The 23863-nt window shown below is 41.8% G+C and overlaps 1 protein-coding gene and 1 long non-coding RNA gene across 6 annotated transcripts in view; one reads left to right on the top strand and one right to left on the bottom strand.

Moving 5' to 3' along the window:
- The window catches only part of CACNA2D2 (calcium voltage-gated channel auxiliary subunit alpha2delta 2), a 553469-nt gene that overhangs the window by 22499 nt on the left and 507107 nt on the right, over positions 1 to 23863 (bottom strand). For 3 of the 5 annotated variants that reach the window (XR_014003634.1, XM_081177654.1, XM_081177656.1), the window contains 6 exons: positions 21922 to 21939; positions 14016 to 14076; positions 6005 to 6102; positions 3928 to 4018; positions 2915 to 2977; positions 508 to 611 (listed from right to left, as the gene is read on the bottom strand). Coding sequence is in view for 4 of the 5 variants with exons in the window: in XM_081177654.1 (XP_081033780.1) it covers positions 508 to 611; positions 2915 to 2977; positions 3928 to 4018; positions 6005 to 6102; positions 14016 to 14076; positions 21922 to 21939 (435 nt within the window). In the remaining variant the exon portion in view is untranslated. The remainder of the gene's footprint in view (positions 1 to 507; positions 612 to 2914; positions 2978 to 3927; positions 4019 to 6004; positions 6103 to 14015; positions 14077 to 21921; positions 21940 to 23863) is intronic. The other 2 variants (XM_081177655.1, XM_081177657.1) reach the window with 1 other exon arrangement.
- The window catches only part of LOC308577849, a 58468-nt gene that overhangs the window by 30168 nt on the left and 4437 nt on the right, over positions 1 to 23863 (top strand). The gene's annotated exons all lie outside the window — the stretch shown is intronic.

The following is a 23863-nucleotide window of genomic DNA, read 5'->3' as shown; positions in this document are numbered from 1 at the left end:
TGACAAAATGAAAGGCTGTCCCTTACTTTTTTATTTTATTAACATTCTAATTAGTAATCTATGACGAGAACACTTTTATGCTTAAGCAATTACCCGCTGCATATAATATGAAATGGTAGCCACAGCATATGCAGCAAGCAGTGAACCGCTTTATTACATTATCCCTTGTCCTCAGTGGAGTTTGTGAATGCAAAGTGGCAGGTCCCTTATGGTGCAAGAAACCTCAGATCAGAAGCTATAAATTACGGACTTGGAGGCATGATGGGGTTCTTTGCCTGTCACTTATTACAAAGCTTCAGGAACCGTGGCTTGATCAAGACTATGTAAATACTACATATTACTATCACTGTCCTTGTAGTAAGCCTTTAAGCAGAATTTATTGCCTCACACCCTGCAGCCAGATGTCTGGTGCCAATTCCTGTAGTTCCATGCTTATAAAGGCTATCAAAGCGGAGGGCAGGGCAAACCAGTCCCACCCACTTGGAGCACTGTGTAGGGCATACTTACAATCCCTGTAAGGGGTCTTAAAGATGTGGCCTTTGTTATCCAGGCTTCTCCGATAGAAACTGGCGTTGAAGGGCTCCCGGTCTTCTTCCCAGTCTTCAGCAGCTCTTTAATAAAATCAACCAGCCCCACAGAATGTCACATGCTTTCGGCAGAGATTTCATTTTCCATATAGCCGCAAATAAAATATTGGCCTTTTTAAAAAAACCCATCAATAATATGTACTATGAACATTTATACTTTCACAACCAGTCTTAGAGACAGGGAGGTGATAGCTGAGAAAGTCCAAATGTTCATTATACATACATATACACAGAATTGTAGAGATGGATCATCATATATAAACAAATAATATATTTCACCTCTGAAATATAGGATGGTATTGAGCCATAAATGTTCTTTTATTAAGACTACCAGCTATTTACTGTGGCTGTGGTACAGTTTTCATTTTGCACAGAGACAAGTGCTTGGCAACCCCACCCTTTTTGCAGCCCCAGGCAAACAGAGGATCAGGAAGTCTACCAGGCTCCTTTCAAGCTGCATTTGGTTTAGTGACTCACAAGTTACGCGGGCACAATTCATTGTCTACTGTCAGCCTTTAAAGATAATTACACGCTTTCAGAAACCTCTAAAACCACAAGGGTCACAGAATCACAGCGATGATTAAAACTTAATAGTTGTCCGCCTATATTCCTTTGAGCATCAAGGGCACCTGAACCCAGTAAATTACTACTAATAATTTCCCCCTGAAGGAGGTAGTTGGGAATACAAATCTATTTTGTCGTCAGGAAAAGTGTTGTGAGGGTCTTATTAACCAGAAGTGTCCTTCAGTGACACAGGCTGCAAAGTTGTTAGTGGGTACACTTTGACATTACCTTTTGCTCCTTTTGCTAAAAAGAAGGTCATTCAACACCTTAAAAGAACATATCAAGGAATGGATTTGCTGGATGCCCAAAGTAATGTGGTACCATTAGTATTCTGTCTACCTCAACAGTAATTTTTGGAAACCTAACAATGCCAACAGTTATGGCTTTTCCCATCTGCCTTGCCCCACCCTCCAGCCCAAGGAGCCTTCATAAGGGAGCTGTTTTAAGAGGAAGAACTATGAGGGGAGAAAGACTCTGTTCGCGGGCGGGGGGGGGGGGGCTGGTTTCACCTGTGTGGCTCCACCTTCAGCCCAAGGAACCTTCAGAAGGGAGTTGCTGCCATGGGCATTATGCATTTGTGTATTTTAATAAGATGAACAGAGGGTTTGGAGTGTCTGCGTGCATGAACTTCACAGCGCTTAGTTCATCTTTTGGTTGCTATTTTGTTAATGTTGTTAATAGTGTTTTATGGATTATAAGCGCTGCATTGATTTGTTAATCCTATGACTTTTGCTTTAATTGTGATGTTTAGCTTATTTTTTAGTTTCTTGATTTGTTAACAGTGTTTTATAGATTATAACTGTTTCACTGTAAATTTGTTAATTATTCGGTATGATTTATGCTGTATTTGTGATGTTTTGTTATTGTTTGAAGGCTGCCTTGGGATTCAGTTGAATTAAAAATGACATAGAAATACTGTATAATCAATCATATCAAAATCAAATCAATTCGGATATTAGAAATGTTTAAGAGGACAAGTGCAATAAAATGTACATAAAATACTTCTAAAATATTTTTTTCAGTGTAGCTTGACAGAGATAAAAATGCATAAAACATGTTTCATATAGATATGACAACACATGAACATTTGCACCCTTAAGGAAGTAATTAAATTGTTGCATTAGTTTCACTGGGACTTGGGCTGCAATGTAACTGTAGTTACCTGGGAGTAAGCTTCACTTCAGTCAACAGGACTTACTTCTGAGTAGATGTGGTTAGGAGTGTGTCAGGGAACTGACATTGGAGCTAGAGGCGGAGGGAAAGCTCTCAAATGATGCTGGAGAAGGGCCCAGCAGGGAGAGAGGCAGCTCAACAGATGGGGAAGCAAATCAGGCAACACCAGGGATAAAGGGGGGCAGATGGGGGAATCGGCGAGAGGGCTCCAGGACTCTTCACCGGACACCAGCGGGGAGAGCACGGGTCCTCCGCTACCCACGCCCTCCCTGCGCAGAAGACTTCCGTGCAGGGAGAGTAGGAGGAGACTTGGCGTCAAACAACTTTTATGTTGGAAAAGGTTTAAGAAACGCCCACTGACGGATTCTGCTAGCGACTGAGGCAGCCACGAAGTGAAGGGCTGTCCAGACAGAAAGGTTTAACCAGGCAGCATAGCCAGGAGAGGCAGCAACTTACGCACGAGCAACCCATACTCATTACAGAGTGTATCCTTAATCATTACTAACTCTAGATTATGGTAGATTGGGGCCACTAAATGCTAAACACATTCTCTTCAGCTACAGATGATGCGACAAACACTTGTCACTTACTTGTTAGGGAAGACGCGGGTGATACCACCATCTGTGGCAACAAACACAGCTAAGAGGCTATACCTATAGAAAGGCAGAGATAGAAAGTTACAACCTCAAGCAATATGCCAAAGTTTGGCTTCTCACCAATTTGTCTTTGCACTGCACCTTTAGCCTGTGTGTTGATTATTATAACTGTGGTAGGTATGGTTTGTGTTTTCCTCCCTTTGTTTTCATTTTGTATTATCTTCAGTGCATTTTTACAAGAAAATATGGTGCCGGTACTCACCATGAAGTTGTTATATTTGAAAAAAAAAAAGTGTCCATACCCTTTAGTACCCCCAGAAAAAAGCACCAATCATATTGTATGTTTATGTTGTGAACCTCCCTGAGATCTCCAGGTGAAGGGCGGTATAGAAAATTAATAAATAATAAAAGGGTATGTGTGCATTTAGGTTAGTATTGCCCCCTGGGAATGGGAGTGGACAAACTTTTGAAAATGAAAAACTTTTACCTGATTTTATACTGAACTGAAAGAACCTCTAAATGGGCAAGTTACCATGTAGTTTTAAGTTGTGACTTGCAGTTTAGCTTGGATAAAATTTTAACTTGTCTTCAACTTTAACTGGTTTTAAATTTACCCTCTAGCTTTGATAAACTAAACTAGTTTTCACTGGTTTTATACTGAATGGAAAGCTGAATCTTTCAGCTGAGGCTTTTTCCACTTAAAACCTTGCCTAGCCCTCTTAACGCAGGAAGACTTAAGTCCACTTTAAGCTTGTTCTTAAAGCTAATCCTATTTTCAAAAATCTAAGATTACTAGGTCTGTATCGTGTAGAGTTATATATTAGTTGGGTTTCCTTTTATCCCTTCTCCAGAACTGACCAATTGTATAGGCCTGCTAGCTTCTCAGAAGAGAGTTTCAGGGTGAACACTGCCATATATCTACTTTCTTCCCAGCTGGAAAATACTCTTGTTGGGGCACCAAAATGCTCCCAGTGTCTGAAAGAGCAATAAAATTAAATTGTATTTACGTGTTAAGGTCTTGGTCCTTCCACACTCTTTCCACCAGCTGTTGGGTGATTCCTGTGTCCAGGATGAGGTTGTGAAGGAGGAAGTTATCACCTTGAAAGAGAAAGAGAGAAATGTTTCCAATCCAGAGTCTTGCTTATTGAATATCCCCCGAGGAGGGCTCCACTCCATTTTAAAGTACGATGGTGAAGAATCCTCTTTGCCTTCTACTCTTGCTTGCCTTTCCCCTCTCTCCTTGCATAGCCACCTTTTCACTTGTTTCAGCAGCAACTTAAACTGCATCGGAAAACAAGGATACTCCAAGGTGTGCAGTGGACCCTTTCAATGCTCACTGGTTAGAATGCCCTGCAGAGGTTGCTGTGTGATCCTTATAACTTGATTAGTTGGCTATGTATATTAAGTTATATATGTTCACAAAAGTAATAAACCTTAGAGTACATGACCAGCTCTACTAGTGCATCCCAGTACTTTCTAGTGTTATGCTAGTTTTGCAATGTTGTCAATGACTCTCCTCCCAATCCTGGAAGTCTTACCGACTCTGCTGGTAACCTTTTCCAGCTCTGCTGATGTCTCTCAAGTTAGAACTCTCTTACCTAAGTTGTCCTGGTGGGACAGGCAGCCCCTGGCATAATTCTCCACATTACTGCTGCCACCACATGGTAGGTCTATGTCCCCATTTACTTGACTTAATAGAGGTGGGCACCACTGGCAGAGAAAGTCTAGGTAATGTATGATGGAGAACCTGCGGGTCCTTCAAATTACAGCTCCCATAATCCTTGAGCATTGCTGAGGCTGATGGGAGTTGAAGTCCAACAAACATCTGTGGGGCAACAGTTTTCCCATCCTCCACTCCATCTTAGAGCATCTCTTAGCGCTGCTATTATGCAGGGCACATTTCCTTCCCAGTTGCCCTATTGGAAAAGACTCTGAGCCTTTCCTGGCCCTCTTTTGTTTCATGCGATTGCCACAGATGTCTGCCACCTAAGCCACATAGTTCTCTGCCATGTGGGCATGGACTTTGAGACTGCTTCTATTTCTCAATCACGCTGAGTACAGCAAAGAAACAAAAGCTTAAATGTGGCATTTCAATTATAGGCAGGATTGGAAGGGGACTTCTAGAGGTTGTTGTCACCAAACTAAGGATACTTTAGGTGAAAGACTTAAAAATAAATAAATTCATACACAGAGGGGAGTGATAGTCCATAGGCTTCTTACCTTATTTTCAGTGCTGAATTGTGTTATCACTAGAAAATTTAACTGATGTTTAATAGCAGGCTGTTTTCTTGCAATGCAGTCTCACTGTTTTTATGCTATCCCTGGAAATGGATTTGTCTGCCTTGGTTGGGGATTTGTCTCAGGAACAGACCGGTTTTATACATGAGGTACTTTTGTGAAATGTGTGCTACTAACATTAGAATCAGAGAGCACCAGCCTTATATGGAATATGACCTGGTTCAAACCAGATCACAACTAGAGTACCTGTTGATGGTCACATTTATGCTTGACAAACTGCATTACTCAGTGACTGTGCTTGCAATCTGACACACCCTTTCCTGGGAATAAGCCCCATAGAATTCAATGGAGTTTGCTTCCAACTGGATATGCCCAGTATTTCATTGTGAACTTACGGGTTTCATTCATCATTTGCATCCTCCTTTCATGACACCAGAGAACTGATACTACAACCTTCGCCAGAGAATAGTAACCCACCCCAGTTCTTTCTTCATAGGGTGCACTCTATCTAAATCAGGTGTGGGAAAACTTTGCCCCTCCAGGTGTTGCTGAATTACTGCTCCCATGTTCCCTGGACATTGGCCATTCTTGCTAGGGCTGATGGGAGTTGTGGTTCAGCAACATCTGGAGAGCCAAATGTCCCCCCCCTGATCCAAATAATTTTTATTTTTTTGGCAAACATAAACTTTGCTCCATTTTTAAAAAGCAACAACATTTAAATGTATATCTTTTAAAGCAGAAGCACACTTTTGCTTCTGGGTTTTTCCTTAGTTCTCTCACCCAAACAGTGCTGAGTGTTTCTTGAAAGAAGGCTGAGTCTCCACTGCATGCCCCGGGGGTACTTACATTGCTTGGAGTCAGGCGTCACCTTTTCCATGAGGGCGATAAAGTTTTCCAGGAATTCAGTGTTGTTATCCGACTGGCTGAGGTCTTTGCAATATTCTCTGGGATTACGATGAAAAGATTTGTCGTTTGGAAGGATGAAAAAGTTACTGTCAGTTTTCTTCCTCTCAGAACTGCTATAATCATGACTTTGTGTGCAACGTAGGTGAGGCTGTTACCCAGTCATGTTGCTGTTGTGCCTAAGAGAACACTTTCAATACTGTCTGCATACATGTTTGAGATAGGAGTGGTGGGGGATTCCTGTAAAGATATTTGTCCTGTCCATGAGCAAGGCTGTGTGAGACATCAGTACTTGTGTGCACTTGAAATCTATTTGTACAAATGCATTTAAACGTGGGGATGTGAGGAGGAGGAAGTAAGTGTGGAAAAGGATACGTGTAAAAACCCAAAATATCTTAAAAACAGATCTTCATATCGAAGATACTCATACGCTGTTCTGTATGACTTGGGCTCAATTTGGAACACAAGTGGATACAGATTGTAATCATTATTTATCTCCTGCCTTTCCCCCCAAGTGGCTTACAGATAAATTAGATGGCACTGTGCTCAATAAAGGTGGCATTTGGGTTTCCCACACTGCTATTATAGTGCCTCTCAAGAATATTAGAAGACTATTAAATAATGTGGGGCTGATCTATGAAGGAATAGTAGGCAGTCTGGGGAATTTAATGACCATATAAAAATCTGTGGCATTCACAGATTGACTGATGCCACCCATCACCATCTGAAACAAGAAGAACTCTATGAATACTGTGGCTGCTTCTCTTCTGGATTTGTGTAGCAATTGCGCTGCTATTCTAAGAATTCAGTTGTTTAAGTAAATTCCTTTAATTCCCCAACCCGGTGCCCTCCATGCTGGCTGGGGTTGTTGGGAGTTGTAGTCTAAAACCTTTGGAGGGTATCAGGTTGGAGAAGGTTGCTGTAGGGAAGGTAGCTTAATTAACCATGATACTCGCTTGAACTCCTTTAGGTTTAGAAAGACTGTGGCAAAAGAAGGCCTTCTTTCCTTCAAGCTCATCTATTATTGTGACGTTCCAGAACTGTCCTTTATTCTGATTTTCAATATGGCCTCTACAGAAGCTTTACAGCTCTCGTAAGAAAAAAAAAGCTTCTGTTTATAAACAGGTACTGTTCGACAAAAATGGAAACTTTGGTAATCAGGATGGTTATAGTTTTATATACAGCTTTGGAAAACGGGTATGGGGGACTGCAGTTTCACCTGTGCAGTTCTAGAAATAGGTTTTCTTCTTATCCATCATTTTATCTACATTTGGTCACAGCTTCATTTAACTCTGGTTTCTTTGGTCTCTTTTTAAACACAGCTAAATAAATATGACTCCTTCATGTATGTAATGAGATCCCACAGTGGGAAACTTAGGATTCAAAGGTGATACAACTAATGCCTCTATTAATCCTAGTGGCATTTCCAGTAGTAGCAGCTCTCTCTAGAGCAGTGGTGGGCAACCTTCTTAAGGTCAAGGGCTACATAAGAGTCTAGATGGAAGATGAAGCCCTCTGGCTGTAAAGCACATAGCTCCCCATGAAGCCACAATACTGGATAATGATGTCTGATTGTATTTATACCACACTGGCTTCCATTACAAGCTAATGCAATTTAGGTTTCTGGGATACAGGCATTATGAATGATACAACACTGTAGTCAAAGAAGCATGACTTTTTTTGTCTTTGAGAATAATATTCCTGCCTCCTAAATGAAACTAACTCTGACTAGAGATGGGCGAATGTGTCAATTTCAGTTTCTCATTTTTCAAATCTTGAGTTCGGGTCTCCACATTTCCACATCTGTTTGAGATCCCGCCCCCCAAGTGCCAATGAAAATTTATCAGCATTTTAGTGCAAATTTCTAATACATATATATTTTTGTATGCAATTTTGCCTACATTTTTGCAAAGCAGTTTCCCAAAATAGAATGCATTTTGTGATATTTTCACTAATCTATGTATTTATGGACCCACTTTTTCTCTAATACGTACCTTTTTGCACACATTACTTGGCTGGAGAACTGCACTGCAAAATTAGGTAGGTTTGCCTTTAAATGGGAACTGAATTGAATATCTCCCATCCCTATCCTTAACTCGCTTGTGTTAGGTTCTCCCTAAGGAGCAAGTGCATCCCCAAATAAACAAAATAGAAAGATACAAGGATGAGCCATGGCTGTCTACAAATGAAAGATGTATACACAGCGCAAGTCACTTATATAATGTGCCACTTTATGCAGGCCTAAATCTTTTTCATTGAGACTAGTCCAGCCAATCAACTTGCTATGCTCATTTTGAACAATCATTCTGAGGTTCCTTCTTTGTATGCTTTCCCTACAGTACATTTACTGCTTCCTACATTGGCTTTAACTGTTTCACCACAAATAATTATTTCTGACTCTAACCCTAAAGAGCAATGGACTGAGGATGGAAAGAACTACAAGTTAGCACGGCGCATCCGAGTTTTCCCAAACATGTGTTAGCAGTTGTTAATAATAATGCGAGCGCTGGGCATTTACAAAAGAGAATCAAAAGGAAGAGGAGATGTTTACTCCTTCATCTGCTCCCTCTATCCACACCCAGTCGCCAAATCTCTCTCCTTTCAGTGGTCTTAGGAGGCAGGCGAGAGTAGTTGTCGGGAAGGATCAAGCCCACCACTACTTTTTATATGCAGATATGCACCTCAACCTTGCACGAGTCTTATGAGGCAGACATGGGACTGGGAACTCTGTGTTTCCTTTAGAAAGTGTCCTTTCTCCTCATCCATTCCCAGGCTTATTGAACAAAGCAGGAAGAATATAAGTGGAGCACACTGTAATCCAGTAGGCAGACAGACTAGCAGCAACAACTGTCCAAACTGCATTCACCATGTGTTGATGTATACACAGACATGCAAACACATAGGCAATGCCTTCTGATTCAACTGTGCACCCAGGAGCACTGGTAAAGTGAGCAGGACCATAACGCAAAGGAGAAAAGCGGCAGATTAAGCACTTGGTGACTGGAGTATGAAGGGCTGTGCTTAGGAGGCAATGAGCTTTGAGGCAAGATGGCTCAGTTTCTTGCATGAATTGAACTGTAACTTTGCACGTGGGACTCCCTTTGTTATTGTCCTTTTGCAAGAGAGGAATAACAATACTCACCTGGACAAAATTTCTGGTGTGCCATTTGGCTTCATTTTTGAATGTTACTGAATTTGAAAGCTACTTCTCCCATGAAGCTTCACACTTCAAGGAAATGGGGGACATGATAGTAGTGAGTGGAGAAGGAATGCACAAGAGAAAACCCCGAGGACCTGTTTCATTTGTGGAACAAATCAATATTCCATAGTGCACAGACGTTCTCTGGACAGTAACAGAGAACCACTCTTCACCCACAGCAAAAAGAGAACAAGGTGGACAGCCATGCTTTGGATAGGAAAGTACATCCTTCATATAGATTGATAGGGGCTAACTCTAGACTGTAGAAGGGGATGTATTTTCAGTACAGACTTGTATCCTCTCTCTCTTAAAAAACAACCCCACCCAGGTGATAATTTGTGCTCTTACAGACCCCACACTTCTAATGGGTTGTTGTCTATCAGGATTGCCTCCCCAGAGCGTGTGTTTGCATGCCGGCAAGTATATAAAAGACGGAGAATTATTTATTACACAGATCCTGCTGCAAATAACAGTTCTGTGTTTGGCATTATGCCAGTATACTTCTGTCTCTGGAAGCTTTCCAAGAGCTGCAGCTGCGAAGTTCTTGTGAACATTTTTCACTTGCTGGCTTTGCATTGCCAGTAGCTAATGGCTAAGGATGGAGAGAGTGAGAGTGTGCCTGGCCTCATTCCTCACTGCCTCTCAGGAGTAAAAAGTAAAGGCGGACGTTCATTTAGAGGGCTCATGACAGCACACCATTGCACTTTCTGAGTTACTGAGTTTGCCAATCACAGTTTATGGTAGCTCCTTAAGGGTTTCTCACAGCTGACAACACTGGGAGAAAAAATCACCTACATACGGGGCTTTTGTGAAAACTGCTGAATGAATATTCAGGCATTAAGGGGCTCATGCAATGAGGGGAGAGTGGGAACATGCTAGTTGACCCCAGCTCTTCCTTTTGCCTCCCCCTTGCTGGCCCGGCCACCCTCCAGTCGTTGGAGGAAAAGTTCCATACCAGGAAGCCTACACAAATACAGCTGGCTTTCTGCTGTAGACCCTCTTCTCTTGTCCAACACAGAGAAGGCAATGGGAACAGTCAGGCCATCTTCACCTTAACTCATGTAATGCTAAATAGGTCTTAAAATAAACCTAATAAGAAGGCTTACCCAGTGGGTGAGGGCCATGTTTCTAGGTCACCTCCAGACTGCCACTATTTTGCAGGAGGGATTTAGTCACAAAAATGACACAGACACAGGCTTGGCCCAACCACAAAGTGGCAGAAGCCCCCGAGGCAGTACATCTATGGGTGCCCCGCCGCCTCTGGCACTGGCGCTGACATGGCATCTAAATCTTGGAAGATCTCACCAGAAATTGGTACCACTTTTCTGGTGGTGGAGGTGGGGGCAGGACTGGGCAGCACGTCCAGTTATGTCTCAAGCAGTGAAATGGGATGCACTGCCCCTGCAGAAAAATGCATTAGAAAGTGTGGGATAATTTTTGATTGACAGAAAGATGTGTAACCTCTATGCAAGCAAGTCAGGATGAATGCTCAATCAAGAGCAAACACCATATATAACCTACACACCAGCTGTGTTCAAGGAAATCAGGATGATACTCTGGACTGGAGGGCACAACTCAAACCAATGGCTTCAAGTTACAAGCAAGGAGATTCCGACCAAACATTCAGAAAAACTTTCTGACAGTAAGAGTTGCTTGGCAGTGCAACAAACTTCCATGAGAGGTGGTGGACTCTCCTTCCTTGGAGGTTTTTAATTAGAGCTTGGATGACCACCTGTCATGGCTGCTTTAGCTGAGATTCCTGCATTGTGGGGGTTGGACTAGATGACCCTAGGGTCTCTTCCAGCTCTTCTACGATTCTATGCTGAATAGACAGGGCAAATGGAAGCGCCTCTAACTCACAAAGCAAGAGTGAATCCACTTTATTCCCTGCTGTATCATACTGCTCCCAAGGAGGTAATCAGTGTGCATATCTTGTTAAGTTTGGCTTTCACAGAAAGCCTTAACTCTGAAGTAATTGTGCTTCAGTGTTCTGGAGACCACACAATCAATTCCTCAAGAAGTATCAGGTGTTGTGTAATTGAAGTCATTAACTGGTCAAACCAAGGAAGCTATATATCCATCATAGTGACTGGGCAATTACCTGTTGCATTGCACTCACATGGTGAATCACTGGAGGTGCTAGTTTCATCAGTGCATGTTGCTTCTGTTACTTACTTCAATCTCATTAATACACTGTAGTTGAGCCAAATTCTTGCTACATTTCTCTAATGAGGGCTGAGAAAAACAGCAGTAGATGTACAGCAATACAGTGCACTCCACTTATACACCCCATATGTTTTTATGGACAGGCCTTTGTATTGAACAGGCACATTTTTTTGCACTCAAATGCTTCAAGCTAACCGTTTATACTTCCTACCTGCCAGATTCTGGAAAATGAATGCAAATAGCACTTAAAATATGCTTGTAAGAAGAGATTGAATAAGAGTCAGGCCTCACCTGTAAATGTCTATAATCACATTTTAGGAGAGGCAGCTGAGAAGCAAAGCTATTTTACTCTGTTAATTTCCTGACTTTCCATCAATATATTGCAAGTCCTCCTACGTGAGTATAAAATCATCTCGGCTGTCCACATAATTTTGTTTCTCAAAGACCTAGAAGTACACAACACTGCATCCACCAATATATCTACACAAATGTGTACAGATATATGTGCTTGCACGCCCACAAATAGATCATTAGTGATATATGGTTTCTGAAAATTACCATGGACTATTGGCCATATTAGTATTGATGAGATATCATACAGTCTCATTAGTATGCTGTTTGGTATTATTGCTGTTAAAGGGCTAACAGATGGTGCAGCTGAAACTCAAGTGCTATCATGTGACCTTCTGTATTATGACTTGACGGAACAGGAGTCTGTTTGTTCCGATGTAGAAAGAGACCTGATTAGACGTTGTGTTGTAACGAACATTTTCCGAAGAATTTGTTTGCAGTGTTCTGGTTTCTATTTATAGAAAAAGTCTAACAAAATTGTGAATTTCCTAAAAAACAACATTAGATTCATGTATACATTTCACATTAGTGTGACTTTGAACACTGATTTGGATGCCGACTATGTAAAGCTCTTCACTTATAGTATGGATGCTAGTGATGGACTGCTGCTCACAGCACAGAGATTGGGAACTTGTGAGTTCCCAGAAGTTGTTAGACTATAGCTCCCATCAACCCTGACCACTGACCATGTTGGCAGGGGCTGATGGGAGTTGGAGTCCAACATCGGTTTACCTCTTATGCTCTTATGTTCTCACTGATTATGCTTTGTATAAGAGAAGCATCTTAGAATAGTAAATCTAATAGTTGTATAAATAAAAGTTAGAAATCAACACACCCTCTTCAGTATTATTCTTTTCTGTGCAAAGCTGAATTTGTGGACGGTTAATCAAACCCATGTGATGTACAGAAATTCTCTTCTATTTTTAAAAATACCATATTAAAGATAGGAGGCACTAATAGGATCTCACCATTTCACTTTACCCAGATGCCAAATGTAACATCAGTTTATTGGATTTTGGCTGACATTTGCCAATAAACCCCCTTCTCTGTCTCCCTATGGCATTTCTATCTTGGCTTTCTTTGATAGCTCATGGCAGCAGCCATCGTTATTTGACCTTCCAATTTTACCCTCAGAACAACTCTGTCAGGTATGTTAGGCTGAAAGAGAACCCAAAGTCACTCAGTGAGCTTCATGACTAAGGCAGGCTTATGAAAGTGGCTTCGTGTTTTTTTTACATATAGCAGTAGAATATTTTATCATTCCTACTGTATTAATATGGCCTCACAAAGGTCTTTAGCAATATTGAATCATGTACATTTTGAAAATGCTTTTTGAACAACACAGTGTCTTTATGAAAGCTTGGAAGTATTTTCACTAATAAAAATAGTGCAGTGAGTGAGTGATTCATGCTATTGTGGTGTTTGTTTATCATTAGGTATTTTTAAATTTTGGTATTTGTGAAATCCAAAAACATAAACAAAAGTGACCCAGATCTATAATTTTTTTTCTTAGAAAAAAACTGGCAAAACGCCAGTCTTGTGTTAAAAATCATTTGGTCAATAAATCATGGGTCAAACAAATGCTGTGTGATAGGTGCACCTAGTCAACCAAATCAAATAATGGGATATTTGGAGCAAACAACTCTTTGGGGTGGAAAATATTGGCTGAAATCATTCAGTGGGAAATCTAGATGGCATTGCACATGATACTCCTGTCTTCCAAAGAGGGCTTTTGGCTTAGACAAACACTGTGTATTATATATAAAAATATATTTCAGATTTAACTAACATGATGGCATGATCTCAACATGATCCAAATAGGACTGACTTATTATTTTGTGAGTATTTTCAGAAACTATACCTATATATGTATGTGCACATAATATCTCATACGCAGGCATACATATATACTCTTCTTATGTAGGTGAGTGAACAGAAGGTGGGACCACTGCGCTGCCAACCACAGTGGCATCTCAACAAGGTGCAGGTGGCAGCTGTAGTCTCAGAGTGGCACACAGGCAGACGACAGACACAAAAAAGAAGGAAAGAAAAATGATCAAGACTTTGGCACAATGAGGAGGTGTCAGCTCAGAAGGGTGGGAGTGATGAAGTAGAATATTTAAAAGGTGTGGCAGGGAGGGAAGTGGGGATGGGAAAGGGGGCTGAGTCAGTCCCAGGATCAGTGTTGAGGGGAGAGTGGTTGAATGGACACCTCAGCAAGCTCACACGCAAAGCTACCTTGGAGCAATGAATACATGTCCCTCGGACTCAAAGCTGTTTGGCAGCAGGTATTCAAAATCTGCAACAGAAAGGTAACGTTATCCGGCAGGGGTTTGAAATGAGGGAAGAAGAAGGCTTCAGTCTCAGAATGTGACAGAAGGTAGAAAAAGAGAAAAAGAAAAAGAGAGAGAGAGGAGTAAGGGGAGAGAGAGAAAGAGAGAAAGAAAGAGAGAAAATAGACAGGAATAAACAAAAGAGGCAAAACAACTGACTAGTTTTAACAAGAGAGAAAGGAGAGAAGATTCTTTGGTAACTAGCATCATACAAAGTTATAGCCAATATGGTGCCAACATTTGGAGGATTTTGATATTTTATTGTCTATATATATATATTTATATATATATTTATAAATCATATAATTGAAATTAAATATGTTTGATAGATTGTATATGTATTGCTTTAGGGCTATACAGTTACATATACACATATACACACATATATATCCTCATATTTATACATATACATATATATATGTATGTTTGGCAGGTTATATGGACATCTCTCTCTTATTACGATATTAACAACAAAAATAAACCACATGCTCTGCTCATACGGAAAGAGAATTACCAAAACAATATTTTGTAAGAAAAATTATCTTTCAGGCATCAACATGGCCAAACCAGGGTCCTTTATGAAGACAGTCCAACCAAAGACTTACCCATCAGATAGAGGTAAAATGCAATGCATTGTCGAGAGTGCAGCAGCTGCCTTCTAGCTGACAGTGGTCTCAAAGCACTGCAATAGCCATCCCTCCCTAGTCCAAACATAGAGCACATCCTCCAGATTTCATAGATGCAACCATAGCAAGCACAGAGCAGCATATGTGCTCTGCCAATGCTGAATTTCCAGCTCTATTGGCTGATTGCTTGAAGTTGTCTTTCTACCTGCCTGTCAGTTTGTGATATGTCCAGTACTCTCTCTCATCTGCTTAACAGGCATTCAGCTTAAATGGCTTTATTAAAACAAAGAACTAGTTGTGCAAACAGGGCGTATGCTAGATTAAGTTAAAGCTGTGCCCAGATGGGCCTCTTGAAAGTCTCCAGCCTATTTCTGAACAGAGAAATTGGGAGGATGATTTTTCCCAGTGTGAGAGGAGAAATCCTCCATTTATTTCTCTAGAATGGAGATCACCGTTCACAGTGGCAGGTACAGTTTCTCCACCCCTCCCAGCCAGTTCTTTTTCTGATGCTGCTAGAAATTAAAGCAGCCACAAATGTGTTGGCCACCTTGCCACCAATTTGCGTTCCCCACAACGCCACAGACCAACAGTTATTCTGGGGCAGTGTGTGTTTAGATGGCAGCCACCGCAAAAAAAGAAAAGAAAAAGAATGGTGGTGAATATTTGGAGAAAATTTTGCATTGTAGTCTTGCTTTTCTTAGGAATGTTTGGAGTGGGGGTGAGAGAAAAAGGAAAGACTCAAAAATATTCTCAGCAAAGTGTCTAAACTGCAGAAAAGAGCAGCTGCGAGGGGTGCTCAGCTGGAATGGCACAGTTGCTGAAGAAACAGCCAATTTACCAGTCTTCAAGGAAAGCAATAACTTGTATACCAGTTTGTTAAATTGTATTTTATTTTTCTACTGGGCTGGATGATTTTCAGTGGTGAGATGCAACAGAAGAGCGGTATCATACACCTTTAAGAGTTGTGTAGAAGATGGAATTTCAAGATAGAGATTTCTAAATATATATATATTTAAAATAAATAAGTAAGCATCATGCCTGGCCTTTCTATTGCAATAAAATAAAATAAATAAAATAAATAAAATAAAATAAAGCCTTGCTAAATGGGTCAGGCCTGCTTCTTAATGGAGAACATATTCTCATTTTGAATTGAACTATTCTTCATAGATCACCAGGCCTATTGTTCCTAGAACAACCTCAACCAGGAGTTTCACGAAGAACTTAACAAGGATGGGAGAGGAAAATAAACCTGCAGGACCATGTAGGAAAATTCCCATAGGGAAGTGCAGTAATCACTCCCTGAAACCATGCTATGAAGTAGGAACAAAACTACTGCAAACTAGTTCGTCCAGTTAACCCTTGGCAGATGGTCCTGACTGATACCATGGCCATTGCTTTCAACAGCTAGGAGAATTAACAGGACCATTGTTTCCTGTCTTGCTCCTGGTATGAGTCATCTACCAGGCAACTGAGTCAGTTTCCATCCACAACACATCCTGAAGTCAGTCTGAAACAGCCAGTTTCAACCAAAAGAAGCCAAGCCAAGCTGGTTTTCTACTGTCTGCTAGACCTACTTTGCCAGGAATCACAACTCAATAAGATTAATTTGTAATTCCCCAATATAAGGGAGAATGCTTTTCCAACAATGATCTTATCATCGTCTTGCCCTGATGAATTAAACCCTCATGCAATTATTTCAACCAATATTACTTCATCAGTCAAAATGGACAGAGAGAAATCAACAGGCATGTAGTGGGATGGGCCACAACCAATACAGGAAAGGGAGATAGAATCCTTATGGACCACAGCAAACATTGCTCCCCATCCAGCAACCCTATGTTGCTCCAATACCCAGCTAGAAGCAATTTGGACCAATAGGACCCACTGCCTCATAAAACCAAGCGTACATAATACCAGGACACCCCTATCAATTCACCCCTATCCTAGCATGGATGGTATCTATATTATTTTGGCCTGACCTGGTATTTTGAAAGAAACAAATGAAGGATCATTGGAAGGCTGACTGAGCTCCCTGGAAGTAAAGGCCTCCATAGAGAACTAAAAAACAAACAAAAACAAAACACCACACAAATTCTTGAATTTGTCTAACTAATGGAAACCTAGCAGATCTCACTGCTCTCCCCCCAGATCTCCCAGCTCCCTGTATCTAACCCTGGCCCACAAACATCTACCTCTGCCAGGCACATCTGAGCTCTAATCACCATCTCCACAGCGTAGTAGCAATTAGCAATAATTAATTAACACTCCACACTTGGCAGCAGGATAGTGACAGCTCATAAGAGGACACAGAATTAACTGCACACCAGAATTTAATCTAAATTAATGGCTTAACTGAAAAAAACCCTTCTAAGGGATATAGCATAATGCCAAATGAGGATAAAAAAAAGTGCTGGAGAGCTACAGAATTAATCAGAGTAACCACGAAGGAACAATGTAACCTTATTCTCACCGTAGTGGAAGATATTAATGATATTACCAATAGGGAATATAACCAACTCTTACTGGGTAAACTTCTGGTGGTACATGTGATTGACTAAAATATCACCCGCCATCATTGGATGGGCTCAGTCCAGACAAAGGCCAAATGCCTATCTTAATCAGAGAAAATGTAAGCATTCCCAATGAATATGCTAATTGCCATACCATGCTCAGTGAGCAGCCCTAAGGGAAGACCTAAAGGGACAATCCCCTTTGACATCACTCTTTCAGCAGCAACCTGTTGGAAGTATTACCTCTGGCAAAGCCCTCAGATCTGAATGGTCCCTTCTGGAGATGCACCTCATCAGAGCATCCTGGGGTGCCTGTTGGCTCTTCCTTGTAGAGCACAGGAATGGAGGGTTTTGGACACTCACCCCAGCTGACTCACTTCTGCTGTCACTCAGAGGGCTGTGGTGGAGAGAGAAGCCCCCTGGATGGGAATCTGGAGGTGGGTAGTTGTTAAAGTCTCTCACCCTTGCTCTTCTTCTGCCGGTCTGGAATGTGCTCCAGTAAGAGTCCTCCGTGGTCCACACAATCAGTGCTTTTGAAGCTTCCACTGGGCTGAATGCTCCACAGTTCAACTAAGAGCTTAATACCTTTGCTGCTTCTGCATCTGAACCATATATATATATATATATATATAAAGCAGAATAGCCCTGGACAGCAAGAATAGGGAACCCTCCAGATGTTGCTGGATGCCAACTTCTATTAGCCCCAACTAGCATGGCCAGTAATCCAATACTATCTGGAGGGTCACAGGTTCCCCATCCTGTTGCACAGCTTTCCTAAAGGAGCAGCAAAAGGATTCAGGTAGCCAAAGAGGCTGGCAATGTGCCTAGAGCAATACAATGCAACTGTGTGCTTATGGGCAGCTGCCTGAGGTCCAAGACACAGTTTGGCACACTTCTCTTCATGCTATATGAGCCTGTCTGCTTATGTCCTTCATCACACCTGAAGTGCTGCTGTACAGAGTGTGGGAGCCACTATTTAACTGTGCTGCAAATTATATGCATTATCTCTAACATAAAAATCCACTTAACCCCCCCCCCCAAAAAAAAAAAACAAACAAACTATTTTGCTATTTTTATTCTTAAGGGCGGCGGAAGGAATATTTAGAGGACTGCCTCCAATAAATCTGTACAACTGAATGTTAATGTCTCTAGGGAAAATGATTTCGTATATGAATTCCTTTACTTTCTTCTCCTAGCATTCTGCACTTCAACAGTGCTCGCCACTGGAGACCCCAAGAAAGTGAATGAGATTTAAAGTGCTCTGCTTTGACGATTAGAGCAATGGGGGATCTTATCAATTCAGCAACGTTTTAACCAGAAGGTGATACAGATGAAGCACATTGGTCACCCTAAAGAAGCTTATAGGATTTTTGCTTAGTTCTATGGAAGGAAGAATAGCAGTCAAATTTATTGCTCATTTTTGTATATTCTCCCTAGCGTGTAGCATCATAGTATTTTAGCTCTTCATTCAGCAATCTGAACATGTTTTGGTTTGACTACATCACCCACTCTTGGGGCTGAAACAAAATGAGGGATAGCTGTTGCAGGCTTTCCTGTGAAGGACACCCACTCACTTTTAATCACCATCCAAGCAACCTTACCACAGTTATGCATTTGTCTTAGCAGCAAATTGTCCGTTCAAGCATATCCATATCAAGACATTGATTGTGAGACCACTAAAACGCCTCTCCTTCCCCCACCAATATCTCCCACAATGCATTACAAGACATACGTGGCCCTTTGTCAGGGCAGCACAGCCATAGGTTGGACTGCTATTTTCGAACAGGACTAAAAGGCAGGGTCTGGATACAAGCCAATGAAAGGAGGAAGAGGAAAGGAATACAAAAACACTAAGTAATTATTCCATCAGCATTGCCATTACAGGGTCACCGGGAACAGGCAGCTCAATGCTGATAGAACAGGGCTGATGACGACAGACAGAGCCTTAGTGCTTGAGGTCAGGTCCCTGCTGATAACTCTTTGGTGCCACAATGTGCCAGCTACCCGTACATGAACGGTGTCTCTTCCTTCCACTCTGTGTTTATGGCAAACACTTATTTTATGTCTATCTGCACACACCTTCCCAACTGCTAGGCACCTTAAGGCATAAAACGTAAATGGATGAAAAAATAGTATGCTTAACCCCCCCCCCATTCTATTTACTGGCACATCTCTGTGTTTGTAAGAATGCATGTATCCTTGGGTAGTGACAGGGATGACTGAGAAGATCAGAGGGCAGCATATGCATGAAGATAGCTGTCCATATTCAATTCATTTTGCTTTTGTGTGAATGGTAAACTCTTCACCGCACAGACTTTGCCAACTCAGGCCACGTTAAAGGACCTTTAACCCTGGGAATAACTGACAGTATAGTTGGTCCCTGTTTCAGCTTTGCCCTTGTCAAAATCAGAGTTCCAATCATGGCTTTCATGTAACCCGGGCTGTGTACTCACTTCTGTTTACTCTGGACCCAGGGCACTCCCACCACTGATTTATGAAGCTGTGTACCCATGGCATTAGCCATGATCCACATCTATCCTGCCATTTCTTCAGAAACACGGCATTTGGATGTGTTTTCTCCCAAACTAGCTTCAATCCAATTGGAAAACGTAAACCATATGAAGACATCCATGCCCACTGATGTGGACAGGCAGTGGGTGACCTGGAAATGCATCCAACTGCACTGACATGCAAACGCAGATTGAAATGTAGCAAAAAGGGGAAAGGAGAGACCTTGCTGCATTTTAAACTGATAATGTGCAAACAGCCTCAGACCATAACATAAGGAGTTCTCGAGGATGCCTTTGTTTCCCATTGTCAATATTTTGCTTTTGCTATGGAGCAGTCTTTAATAACTCTTTTTCTTCTTCTGCTCATGCCATAGCTGGATGAAATGCTGCAGTGGATGCTGAGGTTGCACATTCCTCTACACCAGGGATGGGGAACATGGTGCTGTCCAGATGTTGCTGGACTCCAACAGCCAGCAGAGCCCATGGTCAGGGATAAATGGATGTTGTAGTTCCAAAGCATCTGGAGGGCCACAGGTTCCCCATCTTTGCTGAGCTCATTATTTAGCAGTGCAGAACCCTGATAACAGTGGCACCCGCATTCTAAAGAGTCTGCCTCAATGTAGGTTAACAAGACAGTGGCCTTGGAATTTTATCGCGGAAAGCTTCCAAGACCCAGAAAGGTCTCCTGCTATTCTTAATGTCCCATGTACACATATTCATGTTCATAATTGGGGGAGATGACCAGCAGATCCTGTTTTGTGTTCAAAGTGAAGTGCAACTGCTCTGCAATTCTCAGGACTTGACCCATAAGAGAAGGAGGAAACAGAAAAAGATGGAGACCCAGGCTCTATCTGTAACCCCCAAAATGCAAAACAGGATGCAAAACAGTTTTAGCCTAAGGTGCCAGATGGACTGCAAATGGATTCTGAAGGTGCTGAATCAAGACCCTTGTGAGAAATTTGGTAAATTATCTTCACGCTGTACCCTTTATCTATGGGAAGCTAAGGGACAGTTATTGTTAATGAAGTATTATTGCTGGCTGCAACTTGCGAGGGTTATGTCTTTTGGGGAAACAACTTTCATCTGCATGTGGCTAGGGTATGGACAGATCAGTCTATTTATGTGCCCACGATAATTTCACATTCCTTTACACATTAGTCCAGCCCAGCCCATTTGTGAATTCATCTGTGGATTTTTTAAGCTTTGTATGAAAATTGGTGTTTAAATAAGTGTTCAACTATGTTCTTAAATAGTATTTGATCACAAAATACATTTTTAAACCCCTATTTATCTTAAGGCACACATTTCTAAATGCATTTTATCCTAAAGTATTTATTTTAATGCATTCTGGTACATTTTTTTATGGTTGTGACCTGTCCTGCAAAATTCTAAGGACTGATCTCTGTATTCATCCAGGAGGTGTGAATTAGGTCTGTTTGCTTGGAAATGCAGACCAAAAGAAGTCCTCCTCCATCCCTACACACGCTGTGGACCTGTCTGAGATTAGTACTTTCCCTGCTGTTTCAGTACTCAAGAAGCCTAAATATTTTCTTGCGGAAGTGATATTGGACTCCATTTCCAAACACTTCTCAGTCTGAAGGTCTCTGCACAGCCCTGTCCCATTCAGGTTGAGTTGTCTTCAAGAGGAAGGAAAGCACAGGGACAAGGATAGGGGAAGAAGATTTGTAGGGTAGGCGTGAGACAGGAGAGGAGAAAGGAAGGAAGGGCGTGAGGGAGGCATTTTTGCAGGGAGAAAGAAGAGCAGGATATTAAAACTAGCTACAAAAAACCTTATTGAATTCAAACATAACAATTCCATATGAAGTTGGCTCATCTTAAACGGATTGAGTCTCTGAGCAATGCACAGGGAAGGAGTGGGGAGATCAGTAGTGGTGAAGCTATTATGAACATAACAAGACATGTTGCTTTCAAAAAAAGGGTGAACGAGTTTGAGGGGAGGAAGTGGAGGAGCAGGAGACAGGGAGGAACAGTTTGGTGGTGGTTTGCAAGGTTAGGTGTGGCAAACGGGCAAGGTAATGGGCAAGCAGGCCGGGTAAGTGGTGAGGGGGAACGGTGAAGGTTTGGAGTGACGGGTGGGGGTACTGGACACGGGTGAGGAGAAGGGGGTGGTGGAAGGGGAGTGGTCTAAGACTGAAAATACTTGCCCTTCAATTTGCTTGGTACTGTGTGAATCCATCAGAGAGAGAAAGCAAGAAAAAACAAACAAAAAACAGAAAACAAAAAAGGGGGGTTGGGTGGAAAGGGGAAGGGGTACAAACAATATTTTATTCAATGGCTGTTTGAATAAAAATATTGTGTATCATAATCATACCGAAAGGAAACCTCTTGCAAAAAACGACATGAAAAAGAAACCAAAAATTAAAAAAGAATAATAAAAGTACCAATAAAAAGGCCACAGTAATAAAATAATAAAAAATGTATAGATATAACTAGATAAATAGATATATATTATATAACCAACAGAAAAAATGAAATTCAGTAGCAAACAGTTTGCAACAGTCTTGATATAGAAATGTTCTTACTGAGTTAGCAGACCATGCAAAATTCAAGATTAACAAAGGATACATACAGAGAGAGAAAGAGAGAGGGAAAAGGAAAAGAAACAAAGGGACAAAAGAGAGGGTGAGGGTGTGGTGAGCCTAGGTCTGTTTGTGAAGTGTGTGGGTGCAACTGTCTTCAGGAAGAGAACCTTAAAGGTGGAGGAACATTGGAAACAGACCACTTGTGGAGAGAAGGTCTGGCTATTATTATTATTATTATTATTATTATTATTATTATTATTATTACTACTACTACTACTATTGATGGCGCTGTGGTCTAAACCACTGAGCCTCTTGAACTTGCTGATCGTAAGGTTGGTGGTTCGAATCTCCACAACGGAGTGAGCTCCCGTTGCTCTGTCCCAGCTTCTGCCAACCTAGCAGTTCGAAAGCACATCAGTGCAAGTAGATAAAAATGTACCACTGCAGCAGGAAGGTAAATGGCATTTCTGTGCACTCTGGCACTTGTCACGGTGTTCTGTTGTGCCAGAAGAGGTTTAATCATGCTGGCCACATGACCCAGAAAGCTGTCTGTGGACAAACGGTGGTTCCCTCGGCCTGAAGCAAGATGGGCGCCGTACCCCATAGTCGAATTTGACCGGACTTAACCATCCAGGGGTCCTTTTCCTATTATTATTATTTCTTAATTCTCTTTTGCAAACACAACCAAAAAGACTGAGCCTCACCCTTCCTCCTCAAATTATGCTACATGGAGGGAAACTATATGACCACTTTAAAAAGAAATGGAAAACTTGATAAGAAGGTGTGGGTGACCTTCTGACGAGGTGGTGCAGCAGGAGTAGCCACTAGCAGTGGTTCTGGAAGGACCAAAGGTGATAGCGATGGTGGGAAATGTCGCCGCATCTGTGTATTAAATTCAACACAACATTCAGGGGAGCGGCTGTGTCTCAGTGGTAGAGTGCATGCCTTGGAAGTGAAAGGCTCCAGGTTTAACCCCTGGCACCTGCAGATAGGGCTGGGAAACACCACTGTCCAAGACCGCAGAGAGCCACTGCCAGCCAGTGTCAACAGTACTGAGTCAGATGGACAAACGGTCTAACTTGGTGTAAAGCAGAGTCCTACCTTTCTAAGGGAGCCTACTCCCTAGAGTACCTACTCTAGGCTGCTGCAGATGAGGTGGGATTGTGCCTTAACCAGTGCTGTTGAGAAAGGAAACATAAAAGTGCATAAAGCTGCACATTAAGCCCTGGGCATCAATGCTGCAGAATAATTCTGTGAGCCACCATCCTGGTCTGGTTGTGATATTGACAGATCCTTTCTCTCCAGTTTCATTACTGAGCTTGAATCAGACAACAGTGGATTTCAGGGACTGAACAACCACTGTGCCATTTAGAATGCAAGTTCTGGAGCTCTTGCTGCACAGTGTACAGCAGCCCTTCTCTGAAGGAGATGATGTAACTTCTGGACATAAAACCCAGAACACAGTGGCCAGAGCAGGATCTTGCAAGGAACCACCAGGGAGAAAAGACATCCTCTGTTCTAGGTGTTTGTGGGAGATGCTGTCTCGCTGAGATCATATAGTATA

This window comes from Podarcis bocagei, assembly GCF_964188305.1.
Source record: "Podarcis bocagei genome assembly, chromosome: 2".
Classification (NCBI taxonomy): domain Eukaryota; kingdom Metazoa; phylum Chordata; class Lepidosauria; order Squamata; family Lacertidae; genus Podarcis; species Podarcis bocagei.
This window is presented reverse-complemented; position numbering and strand designations above follow the sequence as displayed.